The sequence below is a fragment of the Apis florea genome, unplaced genomic scaffold (genome assembly GCF_048593485.1).
Source record: "Apis florea isolate Af1SG1 unplaced genomic scaffold, ASM4859348v1 contig_3170_pilon, whole genome shotgun sequence".
In the NCBI taxonomy this organism is placed as follows: Eukaryota; Metazoa; Arthropoda; class Insecta; order Hymenoptera; family Apidae; genus Apis; species Apis florea.
In genome coordinates, this window is record NW_028256714.1 from 141,050 (window position 1) to 167,683 (window position 26,634).

Consider the following 26,634-nt stretch of genomic DNA (forward strand, 5'->3'; position numbering starts at 1 on the left):
CTCGAAGAAGATCGAGATAAATGGATGGCACGAACAATTCGATGCATCTTGATCGAATCCGCGGGAAAAGTCGATACGAGCGAAATAAACTCGACCACGTACAATGGTACGCCATAACGCGCCATCTCAGAAAATTGTCCGATTGTAAATAAAGTTTTATTGCTCGGCTTTCGTCTATCTGGAAATTCATCTTCTCTTCGATCGATCTCCACTCGGTTGAAACGTCGATTGCGTATATCGCGATTTCTTGGCGAGGCGTTATACGCGTGGCCTTATTTCAGCCAAGGACTCTTATGATTTTTCAAGATGATCGATAAAGTTTGATTTTGTGCCGCGCGACGCCGACACTCGAGTTTGTTCGAGCGGGAAACAAACGCGAGAAAGAAAGGAATCGGGGTCCACCGCGAGCTACCGTGAACCGGAGAACGTTCTTAAATCTTATCATTGACCTATCATATGGAAATGAGCAGATAACGTATTGACTATGGAAAGGACAATATTTAACTCTCGGCTCGAGAGAAAAATATTCGCCATTGTTGCCAACGGACGGACTCCTTTGTCCACGTCCCTGTTCGAGATAACTTATCTTCTTTTGCATATGCGCAAATCTATCTATTATATACGGATACGGAGAAAAAGTGGTATTATGCGCTCTTTTTCATATTTACAAGGAAACACGTTTGGTAACGAATAGCGCGATATGTTTCGTCTATCGATCGTTCGAGAAAACGAGAAAACTGAGAGAAGCACAGTTTTCTAACTAGTATTGATAATTGAGTGCAACGATAAACGGGAATAATTTATAATTTTCGTTTAGATTTTTAAAAATTTTCCTACAATTTTTACAATAGATAGATAGATAGATGGATACGTGTTAAATTCATTCCAGTTATATTTCCTTTAATTTTATCTTTATAAATAGGTTGTAAAAATTTACAACAATTTAAATTATGAATTTTACGAAGAAAACTATAAGAATCTCCTTTGCTTTTACTTTATCTCTCCATACTCTGACTTTTATGCTTGCTATGCGAGCGCACTTTTCAGACAAATATTCCGGATGGAGAATCGAATTAGTTTTGCTACATCTCGAAGAAAACAGTTAGGTGTATATATATATATATAGTTGGAAGGTTGGCTGAGGTCGGTGTAATTTCGCAAGGGTTGTCCGTGGTTCGCGAACCGCTTGCACAATGACCGGTTAGTTTCGCACGGCGTGTCATCGACATTTGCAGAATCGCTCATTGTCGCAAATGACTCGAGCTCCGCGGCAAGGATCGTCGATTGGTAGCAAAGGCCTCGAGAACTATCTCTCCACCGCCTCTCTGTGTTCCCTCTTGCCGTTATCTATTATCGATTATAAATCTCCGCCGCATCGATCTGAAATCGCGCATCGAACCGCCCAACTTGTAAATCGATCGTTTCTTTTCTTTTCTTTTCGAGCGCACAATGGAACAAGAGGAATAGACAATTTTTTATTCTTCGAATTGGCGAGGAAAAATGGAACGGAAATACTCGTCTCCTAGATTGAGTTAATTCCAAATCTATCCATTTCTTCTCCTCGATAGAGATAACCACGAGGCAAATTGGAACGATAATAACGTGCCGGTGTTGGTGCGTTCTCGACATTTATCGAACCGCTTATCATAAATCGGCAATAGCGCGCGATGAAGTTACACACGCAGACACACACACCAGAACGAATTCAGAAGAATTTCACGTTGCTCTCGATACACTTGGTCTCGATCTGCAACCCCTGAACTCCCATTAATTTTCTCGAGATTACGGTTTAATCGTCGATTATAATGGAACAGTTATTGGCTGCCAACAGGAATATTAATGGGAAAGTTATTGGCTAAATCGATCTTTTCCTTCGTTTCCTCGGTATTGAAGCGGCTCGTCCGCCGCTTCGTTATCCTACATTACTTCTCGTTTAATCTCTCCTTTTTCTCGGAGCGAAGGACATCCGGTTTCGTCGTCCGTCGTGCATCCGCTGCTCCCCTACAGAACAACCGGTCGAGACGTGCGAAACGGTAGGAGGGCCGGCAACCGGATAGAGAAACCACGAGGAGAGGAGAAATGCTCGAGATGCTTGGAGATACACGCGGGCTAGGCCCGTCGTCGACCGAGTAAATCGCAGATCGTCCTTTCAGATATCACCGTCGTTCACCCGAGTTTTTCCCGAGGATATCCTCCGAGTTATTTTTCGAAAATCTTACCTACCCAACGATTCCAGTACACGCGTATCATTGGAAATATATTTTCGCGTTGCTCTCCACTGATTTGGAGAAATAACGTACGGTTCAGAGGTGTTCGATTAGGCGTGCATTTGTTCGCCCGTGTCTCTCTAATCGTCCGGTTCGAGCGGTGCATCGAACGAGATAATAGTAAAACGCAACGTTGAGCAACGCCGCGCGGCCAAATAAACTTCTATTATTATCGTGTGTTTCCAGCGTGGGCAATTTATGGCGTAGAACCGTGGCGAGCCGGGAATCTGATCTTACCGGTTACCGGTGCGCGATCGTTCCTCAGCGTTCTTACGGGCCCGATCTCTGCCGTGCTAAAAATCCGTGCCCTCGTATAGTAGTTGCTAGATTAGCAAGTCACTAATGACCCGGCCATTCGTCATGCCGCGCGATTCTCCTCCTCCTCCTAGTAGCGTGATTTGATACTAATACGAATTCGTAATACGTTCGCTCGTCGTTCCTTCCGCGGGATACCGTAATGACCCTGCAACTTCCAACGAGTTCCAAATATTTCTACTTGGAATTGGAAATTGACCCAGAAACGATCGTTCCAACTTCTGTGAGAAAAGTGGAACGTGTTCCAGTCAAACTGGATAGGCGTTTCAACCGGGGAACGGCGGGGGCAGGTTAAACCTATATTTACCGCGAACTAGCGCGGATTCGCGAGAACGAGAAAGACGGACGCCTCCCGCGCAACTTTGGTTGAGCAATACGTGCTCCATTCGTGGTAACGCCAACCGCGTTTCACCTATGCGCTACACCTTTCTTCTTCCATTCCACAGAACTCGAACCGCCCCATGAGACTCGCGCGTATACGAATTGTTGGCTCGAGAGCCTTGACCGATATAAATATATATATATATATCCGTACGAATTCCGTTTGGACGATGCTTGGTCCACGTTGATCGAAAAATTATATCCACGTTGGTTGGCTCGTTATGCGAATAATAATTAAGCGGGATGAAATGTAAATGTATACGGTGCGAGATATAGGGTGAGATTGCGAGCAATAAGTGTGCGAATTCAACTATGCTCGGCGTCGACGTTACGTTGTCTCCTCTCGTTGTCGTTGAATTATCATATCTATGTATCCCGTTACGGAGCGGACAGCGGCGCCGCGTTAGACGGCGGAATGTAGAAACAGCGAATTAATCAACGACGACGTAACGATTTTAAAATCTGGTCGAGTAATAATTCCTCTACGATTATCAGGAGAAAGAAGGATCGTCTACGAACGAACTATACAAAAAAATTTATATATTAGTCTTGTAACATTTGTATTCTGATGAATTTCGCATCATTTGAGAAAAGTGCACAAAAACTTGATACAAAAATTTAAATACGAAAACGTTGAAATATTTGTTGCGTTGCGTTTAAACGGGGAAGATTAATTGGAGATTGGAAAATTGATACGAGAGTTTAAAATTTTTTTTTTTTATTAAATTAAAATTAAATTTACACGTAGTAATTTCTTCGAGTTGAAGATATCATCACTCGTGCCACTTTTTCTTTAAGCATCCAATGTTATTCGATCAAAAGCTGATAAATGATATTTAGAAAAAAGAGTAATCACGAGATTTGTTGAAAATATTAAGTGTAATTGGAACGAGAGTTGCGCAATTCTTGTTCTTGCGCGAAAACAAAAACACGTAATGTTATAATTGTATCGAATCTCGAACGTCGTTGTAATTTATATCCGTGCAGTCATCTATTTCCTATCATTTGTCGGGAAAAATTCACGGGATCGAGATTTATCTAAAATAGAAAGTGAAAGGCACAAGGTTGCGTAACTCGTCTTTGATATATTAACAATTACCGCTTGTACCGCTCGCCGACGCATCTGTGTAAAATTTATATTCCTTTGATATCGGTTAAAAAAAATTATACGAAGAATGCGCGTATATATACAGTATATAATAATCGATCGGAAAATTCTGTCGCTGCATTTTATTTCGTGCGTTTACAATTTTATTTCGATTCGTTTTTTTTTTTCACATAATAATATTTATTTCTATTATAATTTATATCTATTAATTAAATTAATACTACGATTCGAAGCTATTCTCAAAGTTTTCCAACTTGAGAATTCGTTGTTAATGAATGACTCTTCTCGAGTATAATAATAGTAGTTCCATTCGAAAAACAAGCGGTAATAAATACCCGAGTGATACTCTTGCTCCATTGAAGAATCTGAAAGTTGATATCCCTTCTAGAAAAAAAAGAAGCATGCTCGTGTTACGACCCAAATATTTCATCGATAAGATCGACGTAAGAAGCATGCGATGAATGTACGTACTGTTTATATTATGCGTCATGCCGCGTCTTCTCTCTAACAACAATCGGGCCTTCGAACGACGTCTCCCGATACGTTAACGCTGAATTCGATTGGAATTCCCATGGCACGTTGGATGGTACACGTTATACACAACTTATAATACGTGCCGTATCGTCGTGCAGATATTTCTATCGACCAGTTAGATTCGGAAAATCGGGGGATTCGCGCGAAAACGCGTGTTCGAAATTACCGATCAAACCGTTGGCTTGGAACTCGAAACGTTTCGCGTCCATTTCGAATTCAGATTTTATCTGAATATAAACCACCATCAGAGAGAGAGAGAGAGAGAAAGAGAGAAATTAGTTTCGTTACCCTACTTTCGTACTTTCCACGACTTCCATAATCGCCGTAACAGCCCGTATAAATTCACTTCCACTCGGAATTTTCATTGGCCGTGGCAGCGGTAAACTCGACGTAGACACGATTCACAGCGAAAACAAGTCGTCTTACGATTGTTCCAAAGCGAAACAATCCGCGTCCCTTGGAGAGAGATGATCTAACAATGAGAAACAAGGAGCTCGAACCGTCAAACACGAACCGTATAGACGAACTTTCACTTTAATTCGTTCACGAGAGGTGGTGACCCTGCTCGAATCGATTCGATCGGTTATTATTAGCGTTAATGGTACTTCGACAAGGATCACATTCGCCCTTCTTACCGTCTGTTCATTCGCGTTTCTTCCTTTTGCCCGAGACCCGTAATTAAGAAGCGCAGGTAGCTACTTGTAACGATGGCCGGTAGTTCCTCATACGGCAGAATTCTTGTGTCCTTAAAGCCGGTCATGATTCATTCATGAGGCGAGGTCTTCAATTGCAACGACCAACCGGGGAAACAAACTCGAGCTAAGGCAAGTTTCGCCATCCTTCATGACGATTTCTCGCTATGCGATCCGAAGAATAATCGAACGAGAACAATCCTCAAGGTCGTCGATACGAAATTTTCTACTCCAGTAATTCGAGTAATTCTGTTTTTTTTTTTTAATTCCGATCCATTTTCAGCCGTTACATTCGCGTGTATCGAATCGTTTATTAATTTTTAATAAACCGGACGAAAGGAAAACAAAGAGTGTTAAAGTGTTTGAACGAGGATCCGTTGGTCGATCGATTTTCAATCCGCTCCAGGCAGATTCGTAACGAAAAAACGATCGTATCGAAAGAAGACGCCGAAGAAGGAAACGGAGTCGACTCGAAGAAGAAGCAACCCACGGATTTATCGACGTAAAGGCCAACACGCTCGACGCTATATATCGAACCGGTGTCAAGGTCGACGAACGAAAAAAAACTCCGAGACGAATGTTATCAATTTTACGATGCAAAATCATCGTCGATTTGTAGAAATTGTTTTACAAAATTTCTGCTTAAACGATCGAAGAGAGTCGATATTACGACCGCGCGGTGAGCCACGAATCGAATAATAAAAACGTAAATCGGACGACGTAAATTCTTTCTTTCATCTTTTTCTAGTTCGACTCGTTGTGCGAGATCATCACGAGATATCTTAACCACATTAATCGTTAATTACATCGTTCCCGAAACGCGTTTCATCACGGTTAACGCTTTTAGAATCACGTTACTAACACATTTCTCAACAACGAGCGAATACGAAAATTACTAATGAACGAGGCAGTATAGAAGAACGCGTGTAATCTTTGTTCCCGATGGAAAGAAACGCGACGGAACAATGTGCCACGTGGAAAATGGCCGTGGGTCCGTGTGTGAGAAAAATTTGCTGAGAATGTTTAGCGTGTTATTAATGGTGAGTACATAGAATCGGAGATGTGCGCACCTCGTTCCACGATATCCCGTTGCGAGCTCGTTTCTGCGCCCGTTCAAACAGTTCATCGTGCTCTCGCGAGCGATCCACGAATACCGGAGATCCGGTAAGAATCGTTATCCTCTCCCGACGAAACGAAAGAAACGCGACCCGTTAAAATCCGCGGAGATTCACGGCTTCTTCTCGCCTCGTGTGAGAACGAAGCGCGATACGGTGCGCATCGCGAAATGTTATGCGCGACTTTTTGTTTGTTTTCTTTTTTTTTTTTTTTTTTTTTTCTCCCCCGATTACGTTTCTGAGAACAATAACAGGATAACAGGGGAATGTGTATAAAAGTAATGTAATTCACGGCTTGTTGGCCGCGGCGTTTAATTTCGTTTGCGATCGAGGTAACGATTACGATGCCGTTATGTAACGATCACTATACAATTTTCGTTCGCACGTGTGGCGACTCCGACTTCGACGATTTCGAAAGGGAAAAAAAAGAAAAAAAAGGAAAGCGCAACTGTAGTGTTGTACCGTGTACGCTAAAGGGAACAAGGGCCAAGGAGGCAGGTGCACCTCGAATAACGCCCGGCACCCTGCTCCGTTCCGAAACGTAAGAAACAACAACTCGAACGAGTCGTCTCGGGTTCTCGAGCCCGTAGACAGGAGCCCGTAGAAAGGATCGTCGTAGCCGTCGTAATCGCGTTTCGTGCCACCTGGCAACGAGCTGACAGCTGGCGAGAAAGAGACCGATGAAATAGAAAAATCGAAAGAAATAGATACCTGTAAGTTGGCAGATTCCCACCTGTTGATTCACCCGGTGACTAGCTTTTCTCAGCGGTTGCTAAGCGCGGGAGCTTGATTCCAGCAGACGAGCGTTATTATTCCAGAATGACGACCGGTCGTAGTTCGTGGAAGAAGGCACACCGAAGAGCAAGCCGAAGAGAGAAGGAAGAGGAATCGGCGATAGCGACGAGAGGCGAGCGACAGAGATCGAACGAGCACATCCACTGTTACACGCACAGCACGTAAACGCGCCGGCTATATCCTGCCCTCGTTGTTGGTAAACCACGTGCGAAATTCTTGGCCGAGATAACGATCGTTCGATAACGATCCCTATTCACGGTGACATGATCGCGGAGGCAGGTAAAAAAACGTCATCAATGCGCGAACAATCGTCCTTGTTGGCGTCTCGTAACGACGGTAGAAAAGGCACCGTCATTCCACCGTCGAATTTGAAACGAGACGCGTCTCGCGATCCACTCCGCGCGAGCGCTGATACACGACTGTAGCCGAAGTTGCACGACAGCATAGCCGAGCAGAGGGAACGAGGAACGGCGGAATTAGCCGAGGCGGGTCGAACTCGGCCGATCGCGGCCGAACCTACAAGATGGAATGCACGCGGACGGAAATCAGGCGGGATCGGAATCGGGATCGAGCTTGAGTTCGCGTTCGGCCTCTCGGGACTGGACTTGGACTCTCCGGTTCGAAGGCGATCCAAGGCAAACGACCGCTCTACCCCGCTTCTTTCCTTCCTCCGCTCCGTGTACAGCCCCCACCGGCCGCTATAATCTATGTCTATTATCCTCCTCTCTGTGTTTCTTTATATTCCCTTATATATATATACCCAACTTTCTATCCTTCTTCCTCCTCTCTTGTTCGCGACGCTGCTTCTCTCCTTTGTTGTTGCGCGGAGTCACCATGCGAAATTTGTAGGCAAGATAGACGCAGGTAATTAAAGGCGCGTCGTCTTTCCGAGGATGGACTGGTGGACTGACGTCGTCGCGTGTTTTCCGCGTGTTGTCCTTTCCACACGGAGTCTAGCCTATCTAGTTGTAGAAACCTACCACCTAGTGGTGGATCGTTTCTCTCGAAATCGAGAGCGAATTAAACAGACCGACTAAAAACCCGATCCCATTTTATTCCATTTCCTATTCGTCGATTCGAGTTAGTAGTAGTTCGTTCGATAATTTTTATTTCAATTATCGACGTCGATCTGTCTGAATGGCCTGAACCAGTGAAAGTAATTTATCGAGATAGATGACGGCGTTTCTATTCGCGAGGTTCGATTTAATGGATGTTGTTGTTAAAAAAAAAAAAAAAAGAAAAAAAGAAAGAAAAAAAGAGAAGAAAAAGAGACGCTTGGGAATTTTTTTTCACGTATCGTTTGTTTCATGAGAGCGGTATCGTTTCGTTTCATCATCATTTGCATATCCCGGAATGTGAAATTGTATGAAATGATAAATAGAAGTGCAGAAATCGCTTAATAGGGGAAAAGCGTGTCGGCGTGTCGACATCGGCGGGGCGAGGGGCTTCTATAAAAATTCTTGGCGTATCGCGTACGATACATTTCCGTCAAATCGAACGTTATCGTTTATCACATCGGATTCCCACGACGAAGATAAAGTGCCTCTCTGACGAATTTACATTAGCGCACACGTTGCGGCAGTCACGGTTGTCGAGAAGATCCAGTCTTGCAATTAGAACGTTCCCTTGCTCTTAAAGCCCGTACTAGCGATGATATCGAAGTTACGCGGCGAACCTTTTCGAGTCGGACGCTCTGCGATAATATGTTAATATTTCAAGGACTGAAGGAAATCGGTAAGTTCCATACTTGCGTACCGGCTTGTACAGGAAGAAAGTTCCGTCGAGCTCTAATGGATCTTCTAACCGCAGGTGCTGTTTATATACATCGAAATTGTTCTACGTGGGCGGCGATACTTCTCGAGCCTACCTCAGCCGTATATACTTAGCTTGAATCGCCTTATATTGCGTATCTTTTTCTTCCTTTGACGATCTTTGCGTCTGAGCAGCTGTAAAACGAAATTGAACGATAACGGATCACCGTCCACACCAGATTCGTACGAATACGTTTATCGTGGACATCGGTGGCCCCGTCCACGAAAAGACGTACATCTCCCCTACGCCGTAAAAATCGTGGCGAGCGTCCATTCTCGCTTCCATTCACCCACGCGAATGCCATTCCATAAAATGCGACTGAAACGCGACATTCTCGTTCCGCGTTTATTACACGTTTATGAGATATATACTTACGTAATCCGGTATGATTTCACGGTTCGCCCGTATACCGTCTATCGGTATATAAAAATCGCGATTTCGTACTTTTAAGAAACACGGTCTCGTTCGTTGAATGGATTCTTGATCTTCTCGTCTCGTCTTTCTTTCGACCAAGCTCGCTTCGAGTGGAAAACTCGTAATTCAACTCGAACAATGATCAGTCCTCCGTTCACTTTTCGTAGAAAGTTTACGAACGCCGTTGCCGCGCACTCCCACGCGTTCGACATTCCTCTTGTTCTTGTTGACCAGTTTGGGAAGAAAAAGAAAAAGGGGAAGAAAAAGAAAAGGGAGAGAGAGAGAGAGAAGAGAGAGAGAAAGAAAGGCAGGCGTGGTAAGGCTCCAAGTTACGCATACCATTACCACGCGTACCGGCGTGGCACGTCGAGCGCGTCGACGTTTCATCGTCTTGTCGACCATCTGCCTTCCCTTTTGTCAAGGACGGCGCGCGTCGCGAAGTCCCGCGCCACTTGGAAGTCGGATTCGACGATCATCGCTACCGATTAAACCATTGCTAAATACTCGAGTGCGCGCTCGCGACTCACGACCGCTTTTACTCTCGACGACGGCGAGGACGAGCGGTCCTCGAGCGGGAAACCGTGCGTCACTCGAGCCAGGTTGTTGTCGGTTGGAAAGAAAGCGAAGGTATGCGGCGTGTCACAGTTGTCTGCTTGTATTTAAAATACGAGTTGCCCCGCGTATCGATCCGCGGCATTGTTTGTCCGTCACGATACGTGTCACGCACGTGGCTGCGTGTTTCCGATCGAGCTGCTCCTGTATGCATACGACGAGACCGAGAACACCGAGATCTCTCGGAGACATAGTTCTCTCGTTAATCACCATGATTACGCTATTTTCGCGTGGCGCAATCCTCAAGGAGGAAAGGAGGCGGCTTTGTGTCCCGATGACCGGATCGACTGCTTACGATCCCGGCCGATTGCTAAATTCGAGATCTTCTTTCTAACGTTGCGCAACGCGACCTTCTTAAAATTCGTTTTAACGTTGCATCATATGGGAATCTGGGTCGAAGATCGATACGAACGAACGAACGCTTTCTCGTTTTGGAGCAAGCGGTAGGATTGAATCGCGAGACAAATGTCACTTGCTCGTTTTACGTTCTTAACGTCGTTTCTTTATGCGTATAATAAGACACCATGTGAATCATATCGTCGTCGCACCAAATAAAACCTCGGGAAACAAAGATCCCTATGCCGTGTCGATCAACCGTCGTTGTTACGTTGTCCATTAGAGATCCATCGATACGTGTACAATTCTCAAACAATATATATCCTCTGGTGTAACATGTAACAAAAATTCTCCGTTTCTCGTGAAATCGTGGGATCGTTGGCTCGACACTTCGAGAAGATGATTTATAGCAGACACGCGAATCGATCGTAAGTCTTAATATTCGACCAATTACGCGAGATGCGCGTCCAAAAATAAAATCGTTCGCGTGATTTTATCGGTCGATTCATTTCATTCATTATTTTTCGTACCTATTAAACGTTAATCTCCCCCTCCTCTCCTTCGTGATAATTTGCCACCCCCCGATTCATCCCGATTTTTCCCAACTCGCGTACACACTCGGGATACTCGTGTTACAGTTACGACACCGGCCATTCGACACCTAATCGCGTTAAATTAATCCTATTCTCCGGTGGGAAAGAAACGATGCCTCTCTGTGGCAATAATAAGTCTCGTTTTTTTTTTTTTTTTTTTTTTTTTAATTTAAGTAAGAGCCGAGCAATGGTGACTCGCGAAGGAGGTGGAAAAGAAAGGAAGAGAGAAAAAAAGAAAGAAAGAGAAGAAAAAATGAAGGGGGAGGGGGAGAAAAGAGAGAAAGCACACACGTGATGCGGCGCTGATTGCGAGAGACACGCAACAATCGCTGCAATTGACCGCGTAATAGAAACGCGTTATGCAGTGTACGGTAGGAGCCGGTAGGATACCGGTCGACCTTGAGAATGGACACGATTCCTTAACGCGCGTTTTCCCTTTTACGGGAAGGGTTCCGCGTTCGCGTAATTGCCAGGCCGCGTCGATCCACTCGCGAAATTTCAACGGCCCCACCCCTCCTCCTTCCCCCTTCCCTTCCACCGAAACAATTTACGCCGTTATCGTTCCCATTTTGCGCTTTATCGCGCGCTCTTTCCCCTCCCCCCTCTCCCCCCTCCCCGTATAATTTTTCAAAAGAATAATTTTCACGCTCGAGCTTACGACTACTGTACCGTTGTTACATCGAATGCGGCCAACCTTCGTAATCTCATTGCAAGAACAAACAAAGCGATCAAGACAGATCGATCGTCCCACTTCGAGCTCGGACAATTGAAAGAGCGAGGCATGCAAGTGGAGTGTGTATAAACTGTATATGAGTATGAGTGCGAAACAAACGACGTGTTAAATTTCACCGAAATGCGCGTCGAATCGCACGGGATTGCACATTGCAAAAATCGTTAGCTATATGCTAAAGATTGTGCATCGATCTCTAATTCGACTATTCGACGTCGAATCGCCGTTATCGCGTTGCAAATACACGCGTAATTGTACGCATAAAGATGGATTTACGAATTTTTTTTTTTCTTCTTCTTCTTTTTACGATATAAACGTGCAATCGTGTAAGAAAAAACAGCTTTATTCAATTTTTTTGAAAAGTTTCTCTTAACAAAATATGGATTGCAAAATAAAGAGGCGAAGGGATATATGTATAAAATAAAGGATCGTAAAAAAAAAAAAAAATGGAAAAGTGAAGTTTCGTAACAAAAGAAAAATAAATCGTTGGTCGCCTTCGTTGTTTTCCTCGTCGATAACGTATATCAAAGGTAATTGGTCAGTAGAAAAAATTATTTGCCAAACTATTTCTATACATCTGAAAGGGGGAAAAAAAAAAGAAATTACTGATAATAAGATGGAGGAAGGATTTTTCAACGAAAACTGTTGTGGGGATAGGTTCGTTGTCTCGTGTTTTACATACTCGAGGCAATTTATCCGTAACTATTTCGAATGGTGGAAAAATAAGCGCGGGTAAGGTCGATCGTAGTAATGGACGAGGAGGGCGAGGCGCGGGACCCCGAGCCAGGGGAGAGGGATCCTCATCGGGATCGTGTACTTTTTTTATGGTAAATAGATGAAAGTCTGAGGCGTGCAACGAACGGCATGTATGCTAACTAAATGCAAATACGTCAGATCTGCATAATTTGCCACGGGATTTCTCTCCTGTGTTTCGCATGCCGTTGTCTTTAACCAGCCACGCGGCTTACGCGGCGTCTCCCCGTAAGTGTCGTTATCTCGTATCCCCTCGCTCGTTGTTGGACGCGTGCAACACTCTCGCGCGAGCGAGAACGCTCGTAACATGGAAACGGTCACGGAACAATCGCGAGACGCGAGGATACGAAGAACGGAAAGAAAGGAAAGAAAGTCGTAACAGGATTCTCCGCGGCACCGACTTTCGTTCGTTCGTTCGTTCGTTCGAGGAAAACTTGAACAGTTTCCGGGAAGATGCGCACCGATGACGAAGGTCAGGTATACGAGTAAATGGAATGTTTAAAAAGGTAGGAAAGAAAAGAATTTTCTCGGTGCGTATCGGTCGCAGATCGTGCGGCCAGGTAGTCGATACCGAATTCTAACGGTTCGTGAAGTTCGAGCACGGAGTCGAGTCACGGAGATCTTACGATCGCGAAAAGTATATACGCGTGTACGAAAAATTTAAATTATCTGTCTTGCCACGCATCTCATTTTGCGTATAACTTTCCTCTGGATCTGACAGAATAGCGTAATCGACGCGTCGACATCTTTCTGCGCGATATACGAGAAACTATTCGTCGAAAAAAAAAAAAAAAGAAAAAGAAACGAATGGGAGAGAAGAAGAGAATCGATCGAAACAGAAGGGAAGATCCATCTTTGTTCGATTTTGTCGAGCAAAAAGTACTTAAAGTTGTACGCCCACAAATGAAATTAATAGGAATAGGATTCTTTTCCGGGGTTGACCAGGGAGCGAGTTAGAATCGCGCGTGAGCGTGCGGATAACCTTTGGAATCTTTTATAAATAATCCCGTTCCCGAGTGGGTGGACGAATCGATGAAACTGCCCACTCGCCGACAATGAAGCTGCTTTTGCTAATCTAACTAAAGCCAACTCATCGATTACGAAACCTCAGCCTGGTAAAAATCGAATTGGCGAACGTACGAAAGATATACGATCCGGTTGTCAAGGGAAGTTGAAGAATCGAGCAAAGTATGAATTTTATAGATCATTCTTAGCGAAACGAGTTCTATTAATTATCCGTATCCGAAACCGAAATTTCGATATTCCGATTTTTGCGATCGTTCCTTTTTTTCTTTCCTTTCTCTTTTTCTTTTCTTTCGGTCCGAAAGAAATATAAAAAATCGAGAATCGAACCGTTTCCAAAAACGGAGAGAATCGATATTTCTCTCGGGCGATCAATTTACAACGGGAAAAGAAAAGAACGTGCTGAATACTTTGAGAAACTCGGTTCGGAATTAAGAGGAAAAGTGTGCGCGGCCAAACGTAAATTTTGCGAAACAAGTTCGTCGCGGATCCGATCTCACGATTAATACGGAAAAATATTATTTGTACGTAACTCGAGTTATTCGATCGATATAATGGCCGTGATCGCGTCGACGGATCGATCTTGAAATCCTCGTAAAGATAAACGAAATCGGTTGTTACGATAATCGAACCGAAGTGTCTATAAATAGGACAACAATTTCCTCTCTTTTCCTCGATCGATTTCGAAGAGGAAGGTAAAAAGAGGAGAACCGCCTTCATTGTGCTTACCATTCTCCTTAACTGCTGTTTAGCCGGTTCGAAAGATTCGATTTCGCGTTTGATGGTCGCGATCTTGTCCTTGAGTTGCTCTTTCAACACCATCATTTTTTGCATCTCCATCAACTCTTCCCTAAACGGGAAAACTCGGCGATGAGAAAAGCTTGGCGCTACGCGATACAAAAAAAAGACGAGAAAGGGTGGTAAGGGTGGGAAACGTACCGAGCTACCAAAAGTCCGGCGGAAATATTTCTCTCGTGCAACTCGTCCCGTATCTCGTTGAGTTTCACGTGAACCTTGTTCAACCGTTCTCGATACTCGGTATTCCTCTTGCGGCATTCCTCCAGATTTTCTTCCTCAAATTCTATATCCTCCAGCACGCACACCTCTTTCTCCTTGTATTGAGCCACGCCGTTTACCGTCTCTGCGATTCTGAACGAAAAAAATCGGAAGCATGACTATGCGCGCGTATTCGATATACGCGATATCGAAGATGGGGATAAAGCGTCGCACTTGATTCGCAGCTTCTCCAATTCGCGTTCCCTTTCATCCACACGGTCCTTGTATCCGATATTGGCGACCGAAAGCGCCTCGAATTCCATCGTGGTCATTCCTGCTCCTAAATCTTCGGCCAGTCTGAGATGGACGTTCAAGTCGTCGAGACGATGTTGAAGATAGACGTAGTTGTGGCGTAGTTTGGCTAAAACTTCGCGTCGTGTTATCTGGCGCGATATAATCGAGAATAATCGTGAATCGATTTAGAAAGAAGAAAACGATAGATACGATAGGAAGATCACGTAACAAAAAAAAAAAAAACACCTGGCGATGTATCAAGTTTTCCATCAACTTGTCGGTGATTTTTCTGCCGGTTTTCGAGAAGATCAAACCGATCGATATCTCCTTTTGACGATCCAAAAACTCCGTGAAGATTCGACTATCGTCCTGCCGGAGCATGTTCACCTTCTCTTGATAATTTTGCAAATCGTAGGACAATTCGGACTGCCGATTCAATATGTCGTCGATCTGAATCTTGTATTCGCGCAGCTCTTCCCTGTATATCTCTTCCATCTGATCCATGGTCTTAGTACGATCCATGGGTGTGATTCGCTGTTGAGCCTAACGAACGATCATAACGAAGTTGTGATACGTACTGAACTCGGTCAGGGTGTAACTCGATCCCGATTACTCTTTTTTTTTTCTTCTCTTTCTCCGTCTCTCTGTCTCTTCGCGAAAAAGATAACGAAATTATCGTTATTCGTTTCGCGAGAAGACGAGGAAAGAATCCACTTTTAGGCTGACCTTCTTCAAATTCCGAAAGACCCAAATCTCTAGCATTCTATTCCTGCGTTTCAAATCGTTTTTTTCGTTTTGCAACTCTTTTAACTTGGCGATAATCGCATCACGGTCGGTAACCTGGCAAAGAAGAAGAAGAAAAAAGGAAAGAAAGAAGAGAAAACAACAAGGAGAGAGTTATGCGAGAAATTTCTTTATTATTTACATGTTCCCCGTTTACAATGTGTACCGATCGCACGGCCATTATGTGCAAATATCAACGGATTAAGGGAAGGAGGAGAAACGGCGAGAAGCCCGTGGCGGGACGGTTTAGAGCCACGGAATCTTAATGTATCACGAAGGTCGTGAGGAATAGCAATTCCACGGGTAGAATGAGAGAGAATGATAGGTTTATGCGCACCTCTACAGGTATCTCGGGGAACACGCGATCGGATTCCACAGGTTCTGGCACCACTTCCTCTTCGGTCTTTTCCGAAACTGTCAACGAAATTATCTCCTCCTCCTCCGCCTCTACTTCCTCCTCCTCCTCCTCCTCCACCCCCTCCTCTTCCTCCTCCTCCTCCTCCTCCTCCTCTTCCTGCTGCTGCCGTCGCCGCCGCCGCTCCTCCTCTTCCTCCTCTACTTTCTTTTCGTAATCCTCGCGATCCTCGTCAACATCCCAGGCAGGGCTTTCCTCGTCTATCTTCTCCTTCTCCTCCGACTCCTCGTCGATTCGCCCCTCTTCGTAATCATCTAATTCATCGATTCCATACATAGGATAGGAAACATCGAACTTGTAGGTCGGTACCTAACAAACCAACCACCGAATCATCGACCGAGGAAACGAAATTTCAAATTCCGTGTATCGTTTCGTACCGTCGTGTCATCTTCGGTCATGTGCGAGTCGCCGTTTTTCCTCACGGGCGTCGACATGCCTCGGACAGTTCAGGGACAGGCAGAGAAATCCGGTGTACGCGATATACGAGACGTGGCACCGACGAAAGGGACAGCGAACGTGCCACCACGTTGAACGTAGGTGAAGTAAGAAGAGGAAGGGAACAGCTGCGGGACGAAGAAAACAGTCGAACGAATTTGCCGTGGCTGGATCGACGCCTCCTCGAGAAGGCCTCGAGCCGCATGCGGTCGACCTTGAACGTCCAACAGGATCATCTTCCCCCGAGAGAGAGAGAGAGAGAGAGAGAGAGAGAGAGAGAGAGAGAGAGAGAGGGAGAGAGAGAGAGAGCTCGTTTAACCGCTCGCGCTTTTCACCCCTTCGAGATCCTTCGAGATCGCTCTCGGAGGAAAAGTCGAAAGGGGGGCGGAGGGGGGACGTCGATTTCGCCGCCATCTCCTCTCTCCTCCCCTCCCCTCTCTCTCGCTCTGGCGCGAATTTCACGTCCGCGTCGTGCGCGCTTCGTTCCACTCGCTCGACCGAGTGAAAAGTTTATTTACAGGGGACGTGACTCGCGTTCGATCACGCGAGAACCACGCGCTACACGGTGGAACGCGATACGCGTATATTTACTCTCCTTTCGGGAACGGATGATTAAACATCGAGGAGCAGGAATCGCACGCGTGGCGCGAGAAATGGGAAAAATCATCGGGAGATGGTGGTTCGCGCCTCGTCGTTTCGGTCCCTCGCGTAAGGGAAAAGAAGGTAAACGAGCCATCCGCCGTAACCGTCGGATTCGGTTTCCGGTTGATTTATCGGGCCTCGCTTCGAATTTCTGCGCTTCGAACGATTTATCGTATCGTAGAACGTTTCGCCCGGTTTTAATCGAGGAATCTGCACTCGCCCGATGAATTACCGCGTTTCATTCCCCGAGACGTTCAGATTTCACCCACGATACGGGAACAAGAGTAGTAACGGATTCGTCTTGCTCACCTCCTCCTCCTCCTCCTCCTCGCCATCCTCCTCTCTCGCCCCGAGGAAAATTTTCATCGAGCCAAATTCGATCGAAAGGATTCGCGCTTCCCCTTCCTCCGCGTTTCCGCGATAATCCGAATACAACAATGCGCTCGAGCGTGGAAACGGCGCGCGTATTCGAGCGACGTGGCCCTACGGGGGATTAGATCCGGTGAAAACGAAGAAAGAAAGAAAGAAAGAAAGAAAGAGAGTGAGAGAGAGAGAGAGAGAGAGGGAGGAGGCGAGCGTCGGAGAAACGGAGATGGAGAGTGGTGGTACTTGAGGCCGCGTGGGCCGCCACGACTGCATTCCTGTAGGATCAAGGATCCCTGCTCGAGTCGCGTATACGTACTTACTTTCCGTACGTGTACGTGTCTCTGTGCCGCCCGCCGCCGCGGTGTAAACGTGTACTCGCGTCGACGATGTATGCGCGCGGTTACAGCACTCCCACTCACGAGCTTCTTGCGCGCGCGTACACACACACACACACACACGCTCGGCCTGTTGTGGCCAAGGTTCGATCGTTCGAATCCCTCCCGTCGATATACCGAATATATATATATATATGTATACAAATACATATAGGACGGCGGGCAGAAAGGAAGAAGAAACAAGTTTTTACATCCCGATGACACTGACGTACCAATTTCCCGAGTTCCAGTTCTCGAATCTTTACGGCCGGAGATAAAATTTATTGGCCACGTTTCGTGCGCCGCGACGCGCACGCGAGCAGAGAGGCCAGCTGCCTCCGCGGCGTGGAAGCGGTTGGAAAGGAAGCGAGGAGAGACGAACGAGTTCGATCGTGTCGATACGATCGACGGTGAAAATGACGGTGAATCGGTGGAGGAATTTGAAAAATGCGACGCGGGTTCCGTTCGACAAGAAGAGCGTGCGGACGGAGATGCGTCTTGGAAAGGAAGAATGGAAGTGGTGGCGAGGGGAAAAAGCGGTTTGGAAACAGGCTTCGTTGACGAAGGGAACGTCGTCGGACGAGTGTAATTCGCGGGAACGGTCTCGGAATCGATCGATCGACGACCTCTTTTCCATATTTCGCGCGACCGGTGGTTGGTAGAGGCTCGCCGCTGAAAAGAGCGGCGGCGACGGCAGAGGTCGGCCGCCGCCGCGTTGGCGCGCGTATCCCAGGCCGTTCGTTGGCCTTTCCTTTCGGATTTGATTTCCTTTCGAATCCACGCCGTGCGTATTCCCGACTCGTCCGTTGCAGGCTGCGCCGATGGAAACTGGACTGACTGGGTTTAACGGCGCGTCTCGAGCCCGTGTCGATGCCGCTCGTACGCGCGCGTTGTGCGTGCACGCGCGCGTGTGCCGAGAACAGGAGGAGGAGGAGGAGGAGGAGGAGGAGAGTTCCCCGAGTCGAACGTAGCCGAGTCGAATCGCGTCAAATAGAACGCGACGAGGGAAAGAGAGAGAGAGAGAGGGATAGAGGGAGGGAGAGGCCTGGAGCGGATACCATTGTGGTCGGTTGCATAAACCCGCCATCTTGGTATCCTCAAGGACGCGCATCGAATCCTAAGGTCAACGCACTCGACTCGCATCGAATGCCCTCCACCTCCACCGCTTCGTCGTCCGCTTCTTCTTCTTCTTCTTCTTCTTCTTCTTCTTCTTCTTCTTCTTCTTCTTCTTCTTCTTCTTCTTCTTCTTCCTTCTCCTCCTTCTCCTTCTTTTTCTTCTTCTTCCCTCGTTTCTGTTTACCTTGTTCCTCGTTTCTACCGAACCAAGTCGGAGAATCTCATCTGGCCACGAGCGGGATGTCACTGCCATTAATCCAACCGATACGGTCCTGGCCAGGGTCGAACGGGTCCTCGAGCCGCGTCCTCTTCCTCCTTTTCCTCGTCCTCTTCCTTCCACGTTGCCTACCTTCGCCTCTCGTACGTAATGACAAACGTTGGATATCCCGCGAACGGTGTTCCCGGTATAAAACGGTAGGTCGAGGTGGCGAGTTTAACTCAATTAGAATCGAGACTCGCCCCGTTACTCATCCACACCAACTGCCGCTTTTTCCCGCTTTTTAAAATTATTTCGAAAGGGATAATCAGGACGAGATGACCTAGGCGAGTCGAGAACGAGAACGAGATTCATCGAGAACGAACGAAATTGGAATAACTTAATCTCCCTCCCTTTCTTCTCCCTTTTCCGCTCTTCCGATCCATTCGCGTTCCACGTTCGCGTTTCCAGCCCCCGTTCTCCTCGTTTCTCGATCGGAATTCGAAATTTTTTACGTCCCGTGGCAAATCGCGGCGGCATTTAATATTTCACGGGAAGGGTGGTGGCGAGGCGAGGGGTCCTCTCGAGTCGGTGACCCCTTATCGGGGGGGAACCGACCTCGCCTCGCCACCTAAGAGATCGGCCAATGGGGATCGCGACCGCGAAGCGAAGAAAGTAAGAAAGGATCGAAGGGAGAGCGGAGGGGAGGAGGTAGTAATCGTTGTTGGCGTTCGATGGAGAAGCGCGCGTAAAAGAAACGAGAGGAGGAAAAATGGGCAGCTGGGAGGAAGGCGAGGAGGAATGCGAGAGTTGACCTCGGCCATCTTGGCCCGCGGGGTTATTCTATTTATATCTCGCCCCTAGCTATATTTAGTGCTCGCCACTGCCTCTGCACGAAAGCGAACAACTAGAGGGAGGGAGGAGGAGGAAGGGAGAGAGAGAGAGAGAGAGAGAGAGAGAGAGAGAGAGAGAGAGAGAGAGAGACTGGACGCACCACCGAATCTCGAATACCTATGTCGTGTACCACGAAGTGGTGGCTCGCACCTGCGCGCATAAGCAGCCCTACGCTCCTCCGACTATCCCTACGACCGAGGCTCGTGAATAAAACGCGTGAGAATACGTCGTTACTTGAAAGGTTTTTTTTTTTTTTCGATGGTAGCGCGGAACGAACGCGAGGGATAGACGCGTTGCGTGTACGCGAGCGAGCCAACCGGTGACAGAGGTAATATACCACGTTCCATCGTCGTACGTTGCATCGTCGTCGGCCGATGGAGACGTCCGCCTCCGATTCTACGATATTCCCGTGGTTTATAGGGAGCAGTGGTAATACCGCTTGCGCGTTTTTCTCGGCTGAGAAACGAGAACCTCGAACGCGATTCGCGAGTCATTGTTTACGCTTACCGATGTTGTTACGCTCAGCGTTGATAAAACATCGACGGATACATGCCGAGCTTTTGCTCGATTTTTTTTCCCTACTCGATCACCCGTGTCGCTCGATTCCACGGTTTCCCCTTCCCTCTCTCGAAGAAATCTTGCTCGATTTCTCGATGTGCACGCGGATGAGAGAGAGAGAGAGAGAGAGAGAGAGAAATTTCCGAAATTGCAGAAACGCGATAAACAGTGTCGCGGGCTATCGAGGTTATCGCGGTCTCCGTCGTAAATTCAGGACCCAACAACAACAACCCTGCCGCTCTTTCTTTCTCTTCTCTCTCTCCATTTTCTCATTCCCCCTTCACCTTTCTCCGGTGAAGCGCATCGAAGGAGAGAGAGCCAACACCAACGGGTACATCGGTATTCGGCGGGGTTACGGGGAGCACGAGGATGGCGCAGGAGGGACGTGGAAGAGGAGGAAGGGACTCGTACGAAGGACGAGCAGCACGAAGACGACCGTATATCCCGGACGTACATACTGGCCGCATACCAGTGGTGGACACTTACAACCGGCGTAAGGAGCTGGCGTCTCGCTACGGTCGTGATGACCGGACACATTCGCGGGGGCATCGCCGCCGCCGCGTTAAATCATCCTAGCCTAGAGAAGGAGAGAGAGAGAGAGAGAGCGGTTTCATCTCTCGACCCACCTCTGTGAAAGGAGCGTCGATACGTATCTGGACGCGGGCTTTTTCTTTGCACGCGTTCGCGCCAAGCTGGTTATGGGGCCGGCGCGAGCGAGAAAATGGTAGAAAAAAAGGAAAAAAGGGCTGTTCCTTTTCGCTTCGCAGGAATCGGGAAGAACGCGCGTTTCGTTTTTAACGATTTGACTTTAACAGAAGAAGGTCGGCCCGGCCTGAGAGAAGAACTTTCTAAAGATTGATGACGATAATACGCGTGGGAAATAGGAGGAAAGAGCGAGGAGAAATATCGAGAAATATACGGGGGAGAAGTGTTGTTGGTCATCCCACCGACTGCGAACAATGGTATTCGGTTGGTAACGAGCGAACGAACGACGCGGTTTTCCGCGGTTGTTGGGAAGATCTCCTTCGAGATTGAAACGGAAGAGGGAAAGAAGGGTGGGAAGCGGAGAGCGGAGAGAGTCCTTGGTACTTTCGTCGCCTCGCGTCAGCCATCGGCGCGCAGATTGTTTCTCGCGAAGAGTGGCGAGTCACGGAGCGCGCAGATGCCGACGCGCGCCTTACGACAAACGCGTTAATGCCGATTCATTCGACGAAATTGTTAAACACTCGCCGGAGTTTCTGATTCGCGGTTCTGTCGGCCGTCTGTTACGGCCGTTGGTATCGTACCACGAGTCGTTGCTTAAACGTCTCCGAGCGTTTAATTCGTCGTTTACCGGCCCAAGATCGGCGTCGTCCTCCCGTCGCGATTGATAATCCACGATCGAACGTTGCTCGCGGAGAGGATAACGCGGGCTCGGCAACGACTCTCCACGACCCGTGTTTTTGTCGTACGCCGTGTTGGGTGTTAAACGTGCCGCGGGCTAGCCTTCGTAATTCCCTTTTTCGACGCGTCTCCCGTGCCGGAGAGGGAGGGAGAGGGAGAGAGATGGATAGAAAGGGTTCCGCGAAGTTGCGGCGAGCGACGGCGTCTCCCGCGCGCAAAAAGGAACGCTCGTCTAACCGTGATTCGAGTGGCGATTCCACGACACGGGAAAAGCGGCGGCTCGAATAAGAAAACCGCCTCGGGCCGCGAGTCGCCGCGTGAAATTAATTGCACCGGCTCGGTGCTCGTTTATTATATACCTCTCCGGTAGTACGTACCCGGCGCGGGGCCCTTTCCAATTTCTTCTTGCAACTTTGAATCCACCGTGTCGCGTTTTTAATCGCGATAGAACGTGTACGCGCGTACTCTTAAAACTTGCATCGTTAAAAAAAAAAAATCTCGTCACGTTTGTCACGTGTAATCATTTTCCAGCTCCAGGATACACTTGAAACAGGAGTCGTAGAACGATCGAGTAGGTTCGATCGCTCTTCCCCGAAACACGAACGAAGCGATACGAAACGAACGAGTCGAATTGATCTCGGCACGAGTTTCAATCCTCCTCGCCGATCGTTTAATGGATCGATAAATGGAAATTTCGCTCACCTCTTACGACGTTGTCGGCCCTGCTCGTGGATCTCGTTCAGGGAATGCCTTCGTCGATCGCGATTTCGTTTCCTCGAGGGTGTCTTCCCCTCGCTACCGTATATCGGCCCGCCCCTCGTCAATGTACCAAGCTCGGCGAAATTGATCATCTTCTCGTGATGATTCGCGGCGCATCGTTGCTGCCGTTCCTGGCCTTGGGGCTTGCCACAGTTCCCGGCCAGTTTTCGGCCGCTATTGTACACGGTGCCATGACGGCCGTGCTCCCTCGGCAGGCTGCAATACAGATTCTGCGAGGGCGTGTACACACCTCCTCCCTTCCCCAACCATCTCTCCCCCTTTCCACAACTCGTCTCCGCGAGCATTACGCTACTCGTTCTCGCCGGGCCGCATCCCTCTTGGCCCACGCTCTTCGAACCACCGCCCAAATGTTCGCGTAGCCATTTCCCCAATCCTCCGCCACCGCCACCTGTTGTGTTGTTCCCCGCCTCGTGAATCCCCGACGAATCACCCCCGTTCTTGCTCCTGCAACAAGGGAAGGAGAAAATCGATGCTCAACTACTATAGATATTTTTAAAAGAAAGAGTGCGTAGGTAGACAAAGAGTAGGTGGAGTATCGCGAGCTTTTTCCTTCCGGTATTCTTTGCGAACGAGGTTGCGAACACGACGATCTTCTTTAAAATTCCTCTTTCGTCCGATTCGATTCGAGGTACCGTGACGAAAAAAAAAAAAAAAAAAAAGAACACCATTTTCTTGCGAGGGGGTAAAAACTCGACGCTGTCGAGATGTTTCGCGCCAGCGCGTAGAAATATCGGGAGGGGGAAAAAAAGGAGGGGAGGGGAGGTGGAAACGTGGAAGCAAGCGTGGATCGCAAGCGTGGAAACGGAGCGTCGTCGCACAATAGAGACGCGATAATGGCCTCGGTCCTCGGCCAGGTTTCGATTTCAGCTTCGAACCGATGAAGGATGAGAGAGAGAGAGAGAGAGAGAGAGGGCGGGGGGAAAGAGAGAGAGAATCCGTGCATGTAACGAGACAAAAAGCGAAGAGATGAAAAAGACGGGCGGGGAGGGGAGCGAGAGGGCGAAAGAGAGGCGGAATGAATGGCACACGGCCTCCGAGGAATCAGGGCAACTGCTTTATAATAATAAGGGCCATGTAGGACGAAAGAGAGACGGGGGAGGGAGAGAGAAAGAGAGAGCGAGCGAGCGAGCGAGAAAAGATGGAGGGAGGGAGGGAGGGAAGGAAGGAAGGGTCTGTGTGTAGTTAGGACGCGGTGACCTTGGCAAGGTCATCGGTACCTCTGGCCATCGCCGCTAGGAGCCGCCACCGCGCGGCTCCGTCGCCCTCTTACCATTGTCTCCGCTCGGTTCTTCCTTATCGATCATTCTTTCTTCCGAGTACGCTTCTTCTTCCCCCCTTTGTTCTCGCGCGTTTTCTCCCCAACCATTGTCCCGTAAAATGGGAAAATACCATTGTGCTGGTATTATTACGACGCGCGCGACACAATGGCTGTGCGAACGAACGAACGAACGAAACGATCGAACCACGTCGTCGTCGTCGTCGTCGTCGTCGTCGTCGTCGTCGACCTTCCAACAAACCTTCCTCCCCCTCATCCCTAACGATTCTCGTTTCGAATGACGATGAAAATAATTCACGATGAAACGATGGAGATATGGAGAAATATCTGGAAAATATTGATCACCGTGGCATAGATTCGTTGGAGATCTCAACGAATCGAGACGGGGCGCTTAATTAATCGCGGCAAAATTAATTAGCCGTGTAACGCAGGTTACTTAATTGACCGGAGCGAAGAGCGAGCGAGTCTTAGGCATTCGCGATAAGGGGAACCGCGCGCGGTCCACCTCGTCGAAAAGGGGGTAATCGAACAACGAGATCTCGACGACCCGGCCAGAACCCGGCCCGGGAAGAGAAAACGAGGAGGAGGGGGAAGAAAAAACGAAAGAAAGATACGGAAGGTAAGGAAAAGATACGTTTCTGTGTTGGAAGCGGAACGAGAAGGAGAAAGAGCGGTGGAAAGGAGAAAGAGGAAAGGAGCGGTAGCCTCCGACCGGGAGTTTCGTGATTCTCCGCGTATTACCTAGTGTGTTACACCACTGTATAAAATTCCGGTTCTGCAGCTCCCTCCGGAGACCGTTGCCGGAGATCCCTTCCATCCCTTCACCTCCCTTCCTCCGCTCTCTTATCTCCTTCGCCTTTTTCTTCCTCTTTTTCTTTTCCTCTCTCTTCCCCCCTCCCCTCCCCTTCCCCCGGTCCCTCGTTTTTTTCTTCCCGCGAGTCGCGTTCCTTCCTCCTCCGGCCCAAAACCGACCGACCGACCGACCGACCGCATTATCAGGGGGATCGGTGGTGAAATTTCTCGGCCTCGGCCAATCAACGGGGAGGGATCCGGTCGTCACCCGGGGATTCGACCGGGAAGTAAACGAGTGGAGTAAACGTTATCTCTCCTCTCTCTGCGGGTAACGAGGAGGGAGAGGAAAGTGATAACGCATTTGGGCAATACCCGATGACAGCCAGTGAAAAAGCAAAGGTCAACAAGATGCAGGGAGAGAGGGAGGGAGGGATATATCGGCGGAATTTTATAACCTCTCTCGGTTTAGAGGTTTATTATCGCGCGTCGCGCGAACGGATCGAACCGTTCTATTGCCGATCGTGAAAACGAATGGCAAAAAAAAAAAAAAGGAAAAAAAGAAAGATTTCTTTCGAAATCATCGTTCGCGCTGCGATACAAATTTAAATTCGGTCGATCGTCATTCGAGAACGATTTACCTACTCGAACGAACGTATCGTGACCATAATCGAATCAATTTCATCGTGTTGTTTCGCAAGCGTGTATAAAAGCGTGTCCGGTTTTAAAAATGACGATTTATCGTTATTTTTATTCTTAGAGGTGGAGGTAGTAGAGGTGAGGTTTTGCTAAATCCTTGTGCGATCTGCGGGTTCGCAGAATCAAAGAAGTTGGATTTCCATGGAGTGTGACGAATCGGCTCGCTCTTGCAATTTAATCGCAACTTAATCTTGGCATCGGCCGAGATACCGAAGCTGGCCACGGTGCGGTGTCACGCTCGCAAAACTCCGATTCGCTAAGCGATGCATTTATATGCTCTCTGCTCACCTCACCGAGTCCGATCCCCTTTTTGCCGCGTTTCGTTCCGTGTAAACTCGTCCCAGTTTATTTTCAGACGCCGTAAACCCTCCTCCTCCTCCTCCTCCTTCTTCTCTTCCCGGGAGGACCCTACGGAGTCGTACCCTTCGCCGTACCGTCCAATCGACGTTAAATCCAGAGCGAGACGCGACGATCCATTAATTTCCCCCCTCCCTTTCGTTACCAATCTTCGAACACCGCATCCATCGTATCCATCGACATACGGCATATACCGTAATTTCCATGTCAAAACAGATAGATATTGTCTATAAATTTACGAAATAATTATCGTTTCGTTGGATTCGGAACGGAAACACTTTCGATATCGATTGAGAAAACGCGATCGATGATTAACGCGAGATTATCGATTACGAATATCCATTTAATGGATTATTTTTCCATCTCGTCGAATCGATCGCGTTTTTTCGCGATCCAATAAAACCCTCGATTAATAGCACGCGATAAATATCCAATCGTTTCTCTCTCATTGCGATCGTCGATTATTTATCGTTAATTATCGTCCCGAGTCGTCGAGGACCGTGATTTAACCTAATTTATTAGTGTTCGAGTCGAGTAATCGAGTCGATTAGACGTTCGTTACGATTACTCTCAAATTGTGAAACTCGCGAGGAAAATGGAATCTAGAATTGAAACGAGATCGTAACCTTCGTAATCCCCCTATTTGAGAATAAACGAGCAGAAGCGGAATAAAATTTGGCAAGAGTCGTTATACAAAAGCCGCGCGATTTTACGGCACACCTTGTATACGTTCGCCCTACACCTTTTCGTGGTTGAGTCTGGCCGGATGGCCTGGACTCGGGCTGGTTCTCGTCCCTCTTA

The 26,634-nt window shown here is 47.7% G+C and overlaps 3 protein-coding genes across 9 annotated transcripts in view; 1 reads left to right on the plus strand and 2 right to left on the minus strand.

Moving 5' to 3' along the window:
* Positions 1-26,634, minus strand: part of Shrm (shroom) — a 168,936-nt gene that overhangs the window by 128,258 nt on the left and 14,044 nt on the right. Inside the window, exon 2 of one of the 3 annotated variants that reach the window (XM_086909878.1) lies at positions 22,635-23,156. In XM_086909878.1, coding sequence (XP_086766004.1) covers positions 22,635-23,156 — 522 coding nt within the window. Of the gene's footprint in view, positions 1-7,123; positions 7,810-22,634; positions 23,157-26,634 lie in introns of those variants that run through there. The other 2 variants (XM_086909879.1, XM_086909880.1) reach the window with 2 other exon arrangements.
* The window catches only part of LOC147657324 (uncharacterized), a 231,195-nt gene that overhangs the window by 68,819 nt on the left and 135,742 nt on the right, over positions 1-26,634 (plus strand). The window lies entirely within an intron of this gene.
* Positions 8,490-16,628, minus strand: LOC147657325 (uncharacterized). Of its 4 annotated transcripts, XM_086909883.1 has the most exons (9): positions 16,346-16,628; positions 15,891-16,277; positions 15,497-15,610; positions 15,017-15,313; positions 14,711-14,919; positions 14,420-14,629; positions 14,210-14,330; positions 8,963-9,153; positions 8,490-8,900 (listed from the first exon to the last, which is right to left on the minus strand). In XM_086909883.1, exons 1-8 carry the CDS (start codon positions 16,400-16,402, stop codon positions 9,076-9,078), a joined length of 1,473 nt encoding a protein of 490 aa, XP_086766009.1. In that variant the 5' UTR covers positions 16,403-16,628; the 3' UTR covers positions 8,490-8,900; positions 8,963-9,075. The 4 variants fall into 4 exon arrangements, with proteins under 4 accessions (XP_086766009.1, XP_086766011.1, XP_086766010.1 ...); XM_086909885.1 differs by lacking the exon at positions 15,497-15,610; XM_086909884.1 differs by lacking the exons at positions 8,490-8,900; positions 8,963-9,153 and adding an exon at positions 12,030-12,281.

Excerpts from the sequence above, each read along its gene's own strand:
- LOC147657325 (XM_086909883.1), bottom strand. The coding sequence starts at position 16,402 with ATGTCGACGCCCGTGAGGAAAAACGGCGACTCGCACATGACCGAAGAT. Across the intron at positions 14,630-14,710 it reads TTGGAGAAGCTGCGAATCAA|AATCGCAGAGACGGTAAACG; the intron begins GTGCGACGCTTT and ends TTTTTCGTTCAG. Across the intron at positions 14,331-14,419 it reads GCCGGACTTTTGGTAGCTCG|GGAAGAGTTGATGGAGATGC; the intron begins GTACGTTTCCCA and ends TTTCCCGTTTAG.